A 13570-nucleotide genomic window follows, 5' to 3' on the forward strand; every position below is an offset into this window, starting at 1 on the left:
TAAGTATACTTTATTTATGAAACATATTAATTTTAAAATTTTGTGAAGTCGAATTTTTTAATTGAAAAATCCTAAGTATACCAGAAAAGATGTTTTAAGGATTTCACTGATGAATTCTTTGTAAGACAAAGTGTAACCTGAATGTTACAAGCTTTAGTGACCTATAAGCACAGAAGTGGTTGTATTTCCCTTAATATCCAAACCATAGGTTTCAAGCTTCCATTTACCTTCCAGGAGAAAGTTTAGGCCTTTGTGGGCCCTCCTACTTAAATAGTATCCAGAAGCTTTAGAAGTACTACTCATTCGTATCTATGAATTAGACCTGGTCATCATTTGCTGTTGATCTAAGACTGATAGTTCTATTCTTGTGCTCTTCTGGAATTTCATTCCATTATTGATGATTACCACCATGATCGTCATTTGTAAGCTGAAAATGCACTGTATCATAATCAGTGAAAGTAGGAAACCCCTAGTAAAAAATGTATTACTATCATCTCTGAAAATCAGTGCTTACAGCTCTTGGTAATAATAGAAAATACTCTTTTTGAGGCTAGATGGCCATCCAAAGTAATGTAATGATATAGCAATATAGATCTTTTAATTTCTGCCTTGACTGGTCAAACTGGAACATCACAGGCAAGTCCTGAAGTGGCACCATTCTGGAAGAGCTCTTGTCTGAATTCCTACTGGCTTCTTTTGTTTTTAGCATCTGAGCCGTGACAGTAGGTGTGAAGCTCTACTGTGGCTACCAGAGCTGCCGCCCACCTGCACTGCAGAGTGCAGGCCCTAGCAGACCTGCAGAGGCCCTGTTCTGATTGAGGCGCCTGCTTTGTGTCATCATTGCTGCCTCCTCAGTGACCACACTTCTGTAAAGCTCAGACAATTTACCTTGGCCATGATGCTTTTTGTGGTTATGAATGGGAATACCTCCTCTATTACAGATTGAATTTGTTGTTGTTTAGTTACTAATTTGTATTCGACTTTTTGTGACCCCATGGACTGTAGCCCCTCAGGTTCCTCTGTCCATAGGTTTTCCCAGGCAAGAATACTGGAGTAAGTTGCCATTTCCTTCTCCAATGGAGTGAATTGTGTACCCTAAAAGATAAGTTGAAGTCCTAACCCCCCAGATCTCAGACTGTGATCTTATTTGGAAATAGGTCTTTATAGAAGTAACCAAGAAAAATGAGGTCATTAGGGTATGCCCAATACCCTCTGTCCATGGAATTCTCCAGGCAAGAATACTGGAGTGGGTAGCCATGCGCTTCTCCAGAGGATCTTCCCAACACAGGGATCAAACCCAGATCTCCTGCATTGCAGGCAGATTCTTTACTGTCTGAGCCACCAGGGAAGCCCAAGAATACTGGAGTGGGTAGCCTGTCCCTTCTCCAGGGGATCTTCCTGACCCAGGGATCAAACCCAGATCTCCTGCATTACAGGCAGATTTACTGTCTGAGCCACCAGGGAAGCCCAATAGGACAGGTGTCACATAAAGGGGAAATTTGGATACAGGGACAGACATGCACAGAGGGAGATAATATGAAGTAGCCATTTGATAATGGAGTCAGGCTTGGAGTGATGTGTTTGTAAGCCAAGAAATACCTGAGACTACCAGACACTAGGAGATAAATACAGAACAGATCCTTCCGTAGCATCTTCCAAAGGAGCATGGCCCTGCCAACACCTTGGTTTTACAGACTTTTGGCCTTCATCATTTTTTGGCCATATTTTGGCCAATATTTTGGCCAATAATCACTTTTGGCTTAAATTCCTATTTAAGCTACCCAGATTGTGGTCCTTTATTACAACTGCCCAAGGAAACAAATACAGTCCTCCCTCTTATTTGCTTAATCAGAAATTGTCCAATGCAGCATATTTTGGGCCTCAAAGTACAGCTTTTTAAATTCATATGAACATGCTGCTACTTTCTCCCAGTGTTTCTAGATTGGCTGGGTTAAGGTAATTTCTTTTTTTTTTTTTTCTCCTTTTTTAAAAAAATTTAAATTTATTTATTTTCATTGGAGGCTAATTACTTTACAATATTGTATTGGTTTTGCCATACATCCACATGAATCCGCCACGGGTGTACACCTGTTGTGCATCGTTGACTGTGGAGCCAATCTTTCCCCCCAAATCCTATTATTGGATCTGGCTCTGTACATGATATCTTTTCCCTTCTTGTCCTTCCTGACAACATTGTTGAGACTCTCCCAGTTCATCACATATTAATGTGTATAAAACACTAATAGTAGGATTCAATTTTTACCACTGCATTTTCTGTGTCCCAGGAGGGTTTCCAGGCCTTATGCCAATCAATGGAGGCAAGAGGATGCTTGTGGGCTGGTGTACTATACTATCAAATTCACTAGCTGGAAGCATTCAAGGCCCAGTGTGAACTGATCTGCTTAACTTCTCTCAAGAAGTATCTGAGTCCCTACTTCTGCGGAGCCAGAATGTCCTTGGAGTGTGGTCATAAATATGTGAAATGAAGTAATTCTTAGACATAATTTCATCATTAAGGTTCTTTTTTGGAAGGAGTTTTTTGTTTTTTTTTTTTAGATTGGGAAAATGGTGGGAAAGAAACTAGAAATTTTTGTACTTTACCATCTGCCATGCCTGTTTTAGCTGCTTTATCTTCTATATCTTATTTTTGTCTCATGCAGTCCTCCTAGCAGCTACCTTTTACGTATGAGAACAGTAATGCTAAGTAATACATTTGGTATTTCAGTGAACCTCATCTACAGGGTTTATGCCTTTGTGTAACCCTGAGCCACATTGACCTGGGCTTGGCCATTTGACTTGCTTCAACCATTAGGACCATTATTGTTCTTTAGTCCCTGAGTCATGTCCCACTCTTTGCAACCCCATGGACTTCAGCATGACAGGCTTCCTTCACTTTCACTATCTCCTGGAGTTTGCTCAAATTCATGTCTATTGAGTGGGTGATGCCATTCAACCATCCCATCCTCTGTCGTCTCCTTCTCCCCCTGCCCTCAATCTTTCCCAGCATCAGGATCTTTTCCAGTGAGTTGGCTTTTTGCATCAGGTGGCCAAAGTATTGGAGCTTCAGCTTCAACATCAGTCCTTGGAATATTCAGGACTGATTTCCTTTATTTTATTTTTTTGTTTTTTGCAAGGTGCTTTTATTGGTACTATAAAGTCAACTTTACTGCCATGAAACTGTCTGGCCATATCTAATTTCCTTTAGAATGGACTGGTTGGATCTCCTTGCTGTCCTAGGGACTCTCAAGAGTCTTCTCCAATGCTACAGTTCAAAAGCATCAATTCTTCAGTGCTTGGCTTTCTTAGTGGTCCAACTCTCACATCCATACATGACTACTGGATAAACCATAGCTTTGACTAGATGGACCTTTGTCTCAGTTTTTTAATACACTATCTAGGTTTGTCATAGCTTTTCTTCCAAGGAGCAAGTGTCTTTTAATTTCATGGCTGCAGTTATCATTTGCAGTGATTTTGAGGCCCAAGAAAATAAAGTCTGCCGGTTTCCATTTTTCCCCATCTTTTTGTCTTGAAGTTATGGGACCCGATGCCATGATCTTAGTTTTTTGAATGTTGAGTTTTAAGCCAGCTTTTTCACTCTCCTCTTTCACCTTCACCTTCCTATTCACTTTCTGCCATTAGGGTGGCCTATTTCATTTCCATCTGTGCTACATTTCCATCTGATGTAAAAGACATGTGAGTGAAGCCATCTTGGATTTTCAGCTATGGTCAAACCTCTAGATCACTGAATTCACATGAGTGACCCAGGTAAAATCAGCAGAAGAACCAATGTGTTGAACCAAATTCTGATTGCATACTGTCATCAAATACATTCTTATTAAACCAGTAAAATTTGAGATGGCTTGTTAACTTAGCAAAATAATCTGTAGTATAGAAGTGGAATAGTTTGCATTTCCCCCTGGAATTACAGGACTGGAATAGTCACAGTCTTCCTCTCCATGCATCTAACTACTGTTACTCTAGCAAATCCATTTCAAGCCCATCTTTCTCAGTGAACACTTGCTCTATATAATTAAAGACAACATTGAATCTCCCATTCAGTCCATAGGTATTGATTATATTCTGAATTACATTACCTAATTTTTCTCTACATCATAGCTTGAAATTTTAACTTCTTTTGCATAAGGATTAATTACTTAATGTAATTATAGGTCAATGAAACAGAGAATTTTTGAGCAGTTATGTGGAGCACTAGGAACTGTGTTAACAAAGATTTTCAGAAGCAGACAGTTTTGGGGCAAAACCAATACAATACTGTAAAGTAATTAGCCTCTAATTAAAATAAATAAATTTAAATGTAAAAAAAAAAGAATGAATAGCCATACACAAGCTAGACTATGATAATTGCTATACAAGTGATAGAGGGAGACTTTAATTGTGCTCAGGAACAATTTAGTTTTCTTCTGGGTCAATATATAAACAGAGTTGGAAAGAAAGATTTTTTAAGAAATTATTTTTTATTTAACATATAAAAATTGGAAGATTTTATATAAAAATTCAATTTTCTTTAAAATGAAACATATGACCCACTTTCAGTTCAGTTCAGTCGCTCAGTCGTGTCCGACTCTTTGTGACCCCATGAATCGCAGCACGCCAGGCCTCCCTGTCCATCACCAGCTCCCAGAGTTCACTCAGACTCACATCCATGATAACTTTACAACATGGTAAAAATCAGTGGGGTTTAGTAGCATTTACTCCATTTGTACAGATATCCGCTCCCCATAGACCATAGTGTTTGCCACCCCTAATGTGAAGGTCAATACATGGTACCACTCATCTCTGCTCTTCCACTGTGTTTTCATTTTTTGTTTGTTTGTTTGTTTAAGTATAGTTGATTTACAGTGTTGTATTCGTTTCAAGTATACAACAAATTGATTTACTTATATATGTTCTTTATATATTTATATAGTTGTATATTATTCTTTTTCAGATTCTTTTCCATTGTAGGTTATTACAAGATATTGAATATAGTTCTATACATGTAGGACCTTGTTGTTTATGTCCTCTGCACAGTTAGCGTGTATGTGTTAATCTCAGCCTTCTAATTTATTTCTACCCCATCCTTTTCCTTTGGGATAACCATAAATTTGTTTTCTATATCTGTGAGTCTGTTTTGGTTTTGTAAATAAGCTCATTTGAATCATTTTTTTAGCTTCCACATATAAGTGATATCATATGATACTTGTCTTTGTCTGACTTACTTCACTTAGTATGATAATCTCTAGGTCTATCTGTGTTGCTGCAAATGGCAATATTTCATGTTTTCTTATGACTAATATTCTATTGTATATATGGAATATTCTTTATCTATCCATCAATGGACTTTTAGGTTGCTTCCATATCTTGGCTGTTGGTAAAGTAATGGTGGTAAATAATGCTGGAGTGAACATTGGGGTATATATATCTTTTCGAATTAGAGTTTTCATCTTTTCTGGATATAGGCCCAGGAGTGGGATTGGTAGGGATCATGTGGTAACTCTATTTTTAGCTTTTTAAGGAACAGCCATACTGTTCTCCATAGTGGTTGCACAAATTTACATTCCCATCAGTAGTTTAGGAGGGTTCCCTTTTCTCCACGTCCTCTTCAGCATTTTTTATTCTGGATTTTTAATGATAGCCATTCTGACTGCTGTGAGGTGATACCTTTCTGTAATTTTTCTTTTCTTTAATAATTACTGTTGTTGAGCATCTTTTCATATACTTGATGGCAACCTGTATGTCTTCTTTGGAGAAGTGTCAGTTTATGTCTCCTGCTTATTATTTTTAAAAAATATTGAGATGTATGAGCTGTTTGTAGTTTTTAGGTATTAATCCCTTGTTGGTTGCATCATTTGCAAGTATTTCCTCCTAGTCCATAGGTGGTCTTTTCATTTTGTTTTGTGATTTCTTTGGCTGTGCAAAACTTTTAAGTTTAATTAGGTCTCATTTATTTATTTTTGCTTTTGCTTCCATTACTCTAGGAGACAGATCCAAAACATTATTCCTGCGATTTTTGTCAAAGAGTATTCTGCTTACTGTTTCCTCTAGGAGTTTTATAGCCTTACATTTAGGTGTTTAATCTATTTTGAGTTTGTTTTTGTGTATGGTATTAAAAATGTTCTAATTTCATTCTTTTAAATGTATCTATCCAGTTTTCCCAGTACCACTATTGAAGAGACTCTATTGTATATTCTTGAATTCTCCACTGTATATACTTGCCTCCTTTTTTGTAGATTAATTGACCATAAGTACATGACTATACCTGGGCTTTCTATCCTGAAGAAAGGTTTTTTTTTTGCAGAGAGAACAAAGGCAGAAATTGTCAGACATAGCTTGTTAAAATGCCATTTCAAATTTGGCCCTAAATTACTATTTTTGGGGGAAAATTTCATTGATATATAACATATATAGCCAAGTGCATACATTATAAGTAAAAGTGAGAGAGTCATTTCCTAGGTAGGTTGATAAGGAGTCTTGGGGTCCCCAAGGAGAGAGGGCTCTGGAATTCTCAAGGAGGAAGAAAGGACAAACTTTTCCTTCTCTACATTCCTTAGGATTATATAACAATAATGTATCCTGCCTGAGGACAGTCTCTGCATTAAGCCTTCTGGCTAATTCTGTTATTTTAAAATGTAAATTATGGGGGTTGGTCTGGTGAGGTCTTTACAACTTCCAGACATTCTTTGGATTCATTGGAGAGTATATAACTTCATTGCTAACACTAGCAAGGGGGTACTCTTTCTGCCCCCTTCTGATGCCTATGTCAGAAGCTTTCTCTATGTCCTTTATACTTTAATAAAACTTTATTACACAAAAGCTCTGAGAGATCGAGCCTCGTCTCTGGCCCCGGATTGAATTCTTCTCCTCCGGGGGCCAAGAATCCCATGTCTTCGTGTGATTCAACAACAACCTTTCAAAAGCTTCACAAATTTTTCCAAGGCAAACATACAACATGAAAACAACATACAGATAAAGAAGCAGAATATTAGTAACATCTCAGAAAGATCCATTTTTTATCCTCTCCAAATCACCACCACCCTCCAAAGTACCTGCTATCCTGCTTTCTACTGCTATGTGTAAGTTCCCAGTCTATCTTTGTTAAACAAATAAGTTTACCATGTTTATACTTTACCTTTTGTTGAAATGCTTTTGTTTCTTTGGTGGTCTCTTGCTTATCCTTTTATAGTACTTCATTTGTGACTCTTGTTTTTCATTCCTTTGTCTTTCCACTGCACATTATTCATAGCTCTTCTATGATATACAATAACACAGAGTGATATATTTTTATAGTAATTAGTGCATGCATACAAACTGGTAAACTCCTTGGGGTGGTTGGTTCATTAATCTTTGACTTCTTTCACATTTAGCATAGTGATTTGAATAGTAAACTTTAAAAAATTAAAAAAAATTATTGTATAGTGTTTGAAAATTATAATGGGATATAATGGCATAAGACAGAGGATTCAGCTTCCTCATTTGAAAAAAACTTTCTAGGCAGGCCAGTAAATTCCACCCTGTATAAATTCCACCAGTAAATTCCACACTAGGGGCCTCAGAGTCATTGTAAAGAATCAGAGTTTCTACGTATGAATATTTGGGCTTTGTTTATAGGCTACATAAATAATATATCTCATATATATGTATACTCTTTTTACTTATGCATATTTTAAATACATGCATATGCAGCTATGGTTAGTAAAGTATAATATAAGTTATGACTGAATTTATGTTAGTTTTTTGACATTATATAGTTTTCATCTAGATGACACTAAAGTTGATTTTTTAAATAATTTTTTTCATATTTGGTATCCTCAACTATTTGTTTCCATGGGAAGAATGAAAAGATTTTTTTTTTCATTTGAGAAGTGACATGATTATATATGTGGTTTAGGGCTTGAGGACAGTATGGACTACTTAATTTTTCTTTCAGAACATCTAGCAGTGTGAGATTGAAATGCGTGATAGGCTTGTATTAAATATATTAGTAGTTTTGAGTTATTTAACATCGGATATGCTTGTGTTAAAAAGAGTTTGGTGTTCCATCTTATTTTAAGTAGGCTATTTCTTTTAAAACTTATCTTATAAAATGTTGAGTAGCCTTATTTTCATGCCCCTGAATCAGATCTTCAGAATTAGCTTTTTCTTTCCAAGTAAGTACAATAATCAATATCTGTTATAGATCTGTAATCTCTGATTAGAAACCCTTGGGACCAGATATGATTAGAAGTTTAGAATTTGGATTTTTAGAAAAGAAATATAGCACATATGTGATATGTTATATAATACTCTTCTTTGGAGAAGACTCTTGAGAGTCCCTTGGACTGCAAGGAGTTCCAACCAGTCTATCCTAAAGGAAATCAGTCCTGAATGTTCATTGGAAGGACTGATGTTGAGGCTGAAATTCCAATACTTTGGCCACCTGTTGTGAAGAGCTGACTCATCTGAAAAGACCCTGATGCTGGGAAAGATTGATGGCAGGAGGAGAAGGGGACGACAGAGGATGAGATGGTTGGATGGCATCACTGACTCAATGGACATGAGTTTGAGTAAACTCCGGGAGTTGGTGATGGACAGGGAAGCCTGGCGTGCTGCAGTTCATGGGGTTGCAAAGAGCCGGATATGACTGAGCGACTGAACTGAACTGATATAATACTCCAGGTGGGGTCTGGAGCACCACTGTGCAATTATATACATGAATATTTCTTCAGTGAAACAAATGAATAACCGTATTGGATTAGAAAAATAATTGACTAAGATTAACCTCACATCAGCTTAAGGCAGGTTTTGTCATATAGTGAATTTTGGTGCCATACAAAAAGTCTTTAAATTTTTAGAACTTTTTAAGCTTTGGGTTTTGAGTGTGGGATGATAGGCCTATAAAATATGTGGACTTTTAAAGGCTATTGCCTTATAAGTATATTTTGCCTTGTTATTGTTTCAGATTTGTTAACTTGACATATTTTCACTTTTTTAAAGGAATAATAGAAACTTCAGAAATAATTGCTGTTTTGAAATCACTGGGTATAAATATTTCTGAAACTCAAGCAAAAAAGATTATACAAAGGTCAGCCCTTACCCTTATTTTTAATAGTTTTAATTTTTGTTTAATATGTACCTGGTGGTTATAAGTATAGCTTCTTTCTTCTCTTCCTTCATTTCTTTCCTTTCTATTTCTGATAATGTCACCTTTTATTGACAATGTTTTAAGAAAGATCCCTAAGAAATTTGTTGAAATGCTATTGACTAAAACAGGAAGTATTCTTTTTAAAGTCCTCAGAAAAAGATTCTTCATGCTTCTAGTTCAAAGAATGGTTTTAATTCTCTTAAGTAATTGATTAAATTTTTAAAAAAATTTTGTTGAAGTACAAAGAAGTATATAATTTATGTATCCAACTTGATGAATTTGTTGGTAAGTGTGTACCCAGGAGGGCTTCCCTGGTGGCTCAGTGGTAAAGAATCTGCCTGTGAATACAGGAGACATGGCTTTGATCTCTGGGTCAGGAATATCCCCTGGAGGAAGAAATGGCAACCCACTCCAGTATTCTTGCCTGGAGAATCCCATGGACAGAGGAGCCTGGCAGGCACAGTCCATGGGGTCGCAAAGAGTCTGACGTGACTGAAGTGACTTAGCATGCACACACACATACACCCGGGAAACCATAACCATAATCTATGCCATAAACATATGCATCACTTCTTAAAGTTTCTTCCCACCCTCTTATTACTGTTATTAATTTTATGAAAAAAACACTTTCTTATAGTTAAAACTTAAATTTACTTGTTTTTTAAATTTGGGTATAACTGATACATAATATTATATTAATTTCAGGTGTATAACATAATGATTCAATATATGTATATAATGTGAAATGATCACCTCAATAGGTCTAGTTAACATCAGTCACCATATATAGTTATAGATTTTTTTTATGATGAGAGCTTTTAAGATTTACCCTCCACCTCTGGTAACCACCAATATGTTTTCTCTATCTATAAGGTCTTTTTCTTTCCTTTCTTTTTCTTTCTTTTGATTCCATGTATAAGTGAGATCATATAGTATTTGTCTTTGTCTGTCTGACTTGTTTTACTTAGCATCATGCCCTTAAAGTCCATCTGTGTTATTGCAAATGGTGAGATTTCCTTCTTTATGGAAGGAATTTACCAGGGATACCATCTGGTCCTGGACTTTCTTTGTTGGTACATTTTTGTTTACTGATTCAGTCTATTCAGTCATTCCTCTGTTCAGATTTTCCGTTTCTTCATGATTCAGTCTTGCTAGGTTGTATATTTCTAGGAATTTATCCAGTTCTTTTAGATTTTACAATTAGTTGGCATATGATTGTTCATGCTGCTGCTACTGCTAAGTTGCTTCAGTTGTGTCTGACTCTGCGAGACCCCATAGACGGCAGCCCACCAGGCTCCCCCGTCCCTGGGATTCTCCGGGCAAGAACACTGGAGTGGGTTGCCATTTCCTTCTCCAATGCATGAAAGTAAAAAGTGAAAGTGAAGTCACTCAGTCGTGTCCGACTCTTAGCAACCCCATGGACTGCAGCCCACCAGGCTCCTCCATCCATGGGATTTTACAGGCAAAGTACTGGAGTGGGGTGCCATTGCCTTCTCTGTAGATTGTTCATAGTAGTGTGTTATAACCCATTGTGTTCCTGTGGCGTCAGTCTTAATGTCTCCTAATTCTTTTCTGGTTTTATTTATTTGAGTCTTTTCTCTGTGTTTTTAGTTAGTCCAGCTAAAAGTTTGCCAATTTGGTTTACCTTTTTAAACAAACAAGCTTTTAATTTTGGTGATCTTTTGTTCTATGGATTTGGGTTTTGGTATTTATTTCTGCTCTGATCTTTATTATTTTTTTCCCTTCTGCTAACTTTGGGCTTAGTTTTTTCTTCTATTCTAATTCCTTGAGGGATCAATTAGATTGTTTATTTGAGATCTTTCTTTAAAAAAAAAAGTTGACATTTATTGCTATACGCTTCCCTCTTAGAACTGCTTTTGCCGCATGCTTTAAGACTTGTTGGAGAAGGCAATGGCACCCCATTCCAGTCCTCTTGCCTGGATGCAGTCCATGGGGTCACTGAGGGTTGGACATGACTGAGCAACTTCACTTTCACTTTTCACTTTCATGCATTGGAGAAGGAAATGGCAACCCACTCCAGTGTTCTTGCCTGGAGAATCCCAGGGATGGGAGAGCCTGGTGGGCTGCCGTCTCTGGGGTCGCACAGAGTCAGACACGACTGAAGTGACTTAGCAGCATAAGACTTGTTATGTTGTGTTTCTATTTTCACATCTCATAAGACTTTTTTATTTCTCTTCTGATACCTTCCTACACCCACTGGTTGTTCAGAGGAGTGTTGTTTAATATCTACATACTTGTGAATTTTCCAGTTTTCCTCTTGTTATTGATTTCTAGTTTCATACTATTGTCAGAAATGATACTTGGTATGATTTCAGTCTTAAAGTTGAGACTTGTTTTGTGACCTAAGACATGATTGGTCCTTGAGAATGTTCCATGTGCACTGGAGAAGATTATGTATTCTGCTGCTGTATTTGTTTTTTAGGTTCATTTGGTCCAATGTGTAGTTCGTTAATTATTTCTTCACTGATTTTCTGTCTGGATGGTTTGTCTGTTGTTGAAAGTGGGAGAGTGAAGTCTTATACTGTTCTTTCATTGCTGTTTCTACCTTCAGATATGTTAGTATCTGCTTAATATATTTAGTTCAATATTTGGTTCATATAATATATATGAATATTATAATTATAGTCTGTTAATGAAGTGACCTCTTAATTATTATATAGTCTCATTATTTGTCTCTTTTTATAGTTTTTGAATTAAACTCAAGTTATTCATACTTTGCTCTATTTTGATTTCTATCTGCATGGATTATCTTTTCCCATCCCTTCTCCTTGAGACTATGTGTATCCCTAAAGCTGAAATGAGTCTCTTTTAGGCAGCAAGAAGTTAAGTGTTGTTTTTTAAAGTTTATTCAGCCACTCAATGACTTTTGTTTGGAGAATTTAATCATTGATAAGTTGCCGCTAAGTCATTTCAGTCGTGTCCGACTCTGTGCGACCCCATAGACGGCAACCCACCAGGCTCACCTGTCCCTGGGATTCTCCAGGCAAGAACACTGGAGTGGTTTGCCATTTCCTTCTCCAATGCATGAAAGTGAAAATCGAAAGTGAAGTCGCTCAGTCTTGTCCGACCCTCAGTGACCCCATGGACTATAGCCTACCAGGATCCTCCATCCATGGGATTTTCTAGGCAAGAGTACTGGAGTGGGTTGCCATTGCCTTCTCTGGCCATTGTACCCCGTGGACTATAGCCCACCAGGCTCCCCCATCCCTGGCATTTTCCAGGCAAGAACAGTGGAGTGGGTTGCCATTTCCTTCTACAATGCATGAAAGTGAAAAGTGAAAGTGAAGTCGCTCAGTCGAGTCCGACTCTTAGTGACCCCATGGACTGCAGCCTGCCAGGCTCCTCTGTCCATGGGATTTTCCAGGCAAGAGTACTGGAGTGGGGTGCCATTGTCTTCCCCACACATTGATAAGAAAGGACTTACATATTATTTGCTTAATTGTTTTTTAATGGCTTGTAGTTTCTTTGTTCCTTTATTCTTCTCTAGCCATCTTCCTTTTTGATTTTGTGACTTTGTGTGGTAATTGCTTTGACCTCTTTCTCTTTCTCTTGTCTGTTATAGCTTTTTGCTTTGTGATTACCATGAAGCTTACATAAAACATCTTATAAAGTATTTTAAGCTGAATACAAGTTAACTTTGCATACAAAAATTCTACCCCTTTACTTATTTTCTTGGGCTCCAAAATCACTGTAGATGGTGACTGCAGCCATGAAATTAAAAGATGCTTGCTCCTTGGAAGAAAAGCTATGACAAACTTAGACAGCATTAAAAAGCAGAAATATTACTTTGCAAACAAACATCCGTGTAGTCAGAGCTATGATTTTTCTAGTAGTCATGTATAGATGTGAGAGTTGGACCATAAAGAAAGCTGAGCCCCAAAGAATTGATGCTTTCAAACTATGGTGTTGGAGAAGACTCCCGAGAGTCCCTTGGACTGCAAGATCAAAGCAGTCAATCCTAAAGGAAATCAGTACTGAATATTCATTGCAAGGACTGATGCTGAAACTGAAACTCCAATACTTTGGCCACCTGATGTGAAGAACTGAGTCATTTGAAAAGACCCTGATGCTGGGAAAGACAGAAGGCAGGAGGAGAAGGGGACAACAGAGGATGAGATGATTGAATGGCAACACCAACTCAATGGACATGAGTTTGAGTAAGCCCTGGGAGTTGGTGATGGACAGGGAGGCCTAGCATGCTGCAGGGCATGGGGTTGCAAAGAGTCAGACAAAACTGAGCGACTGAACTGAACCCCTTTACTGCCCCCAAAATTTTAACTTTTGATATTCAGATCAGATCAGTCACTCAGTCGTGTCCGACTCTTTGCAACCTCATGAATCCCAACACACCAGGACTCCCTGTCCATCACCAACTCCCGGAGTTCACTCAGACTCATGTCCATCAAGTCTGCAATGCCATCCAGCCAG

The 13570-nt window shown here is 37.6% G+C and overlaps 1 protein-coding gene across 2 annotated transcripts in view; it reads left to right on the forward strand.

Moving 5' to 3' along the window:
• Positions 1-13570, forward strand: part of LOC104981700 (calcium-binding mitochondrial carrier protein SCaMC-1-like) — a 91320-nt gene that overhangs the window by 17307 nt on the left and 60443 nt on the right. For both annotated transcript variants that reach the window (XM_010830941.1, XM_010830940.1), the window contains one exon: positions 8974-9061. In XM_010830941.1, the coding sequence (XP_010829243.1) occupies positions 8974-9061 (88 nt within the window). The remainder of the gene's footprint in view (positions 1-8973; positions 9062-13570) is intronic.

Source organism: Bison bison, unplaced genomic scaffold (assembly GCF_000754665.1).
Source record: "Bison bison bison isolate TAMUID 2011002044 unplaced genomic scaffold, Bison_UMD1.0 scf7180017864519, whole genome shotgun sequence".
In the NCBI taxonomy this organism is placed as follows: domain Eukaryota; kingdom Metazoa; phylum Chordata; class Mammalia; order Artiodactyla; family Bovidae; genus Bison; species Bison bison.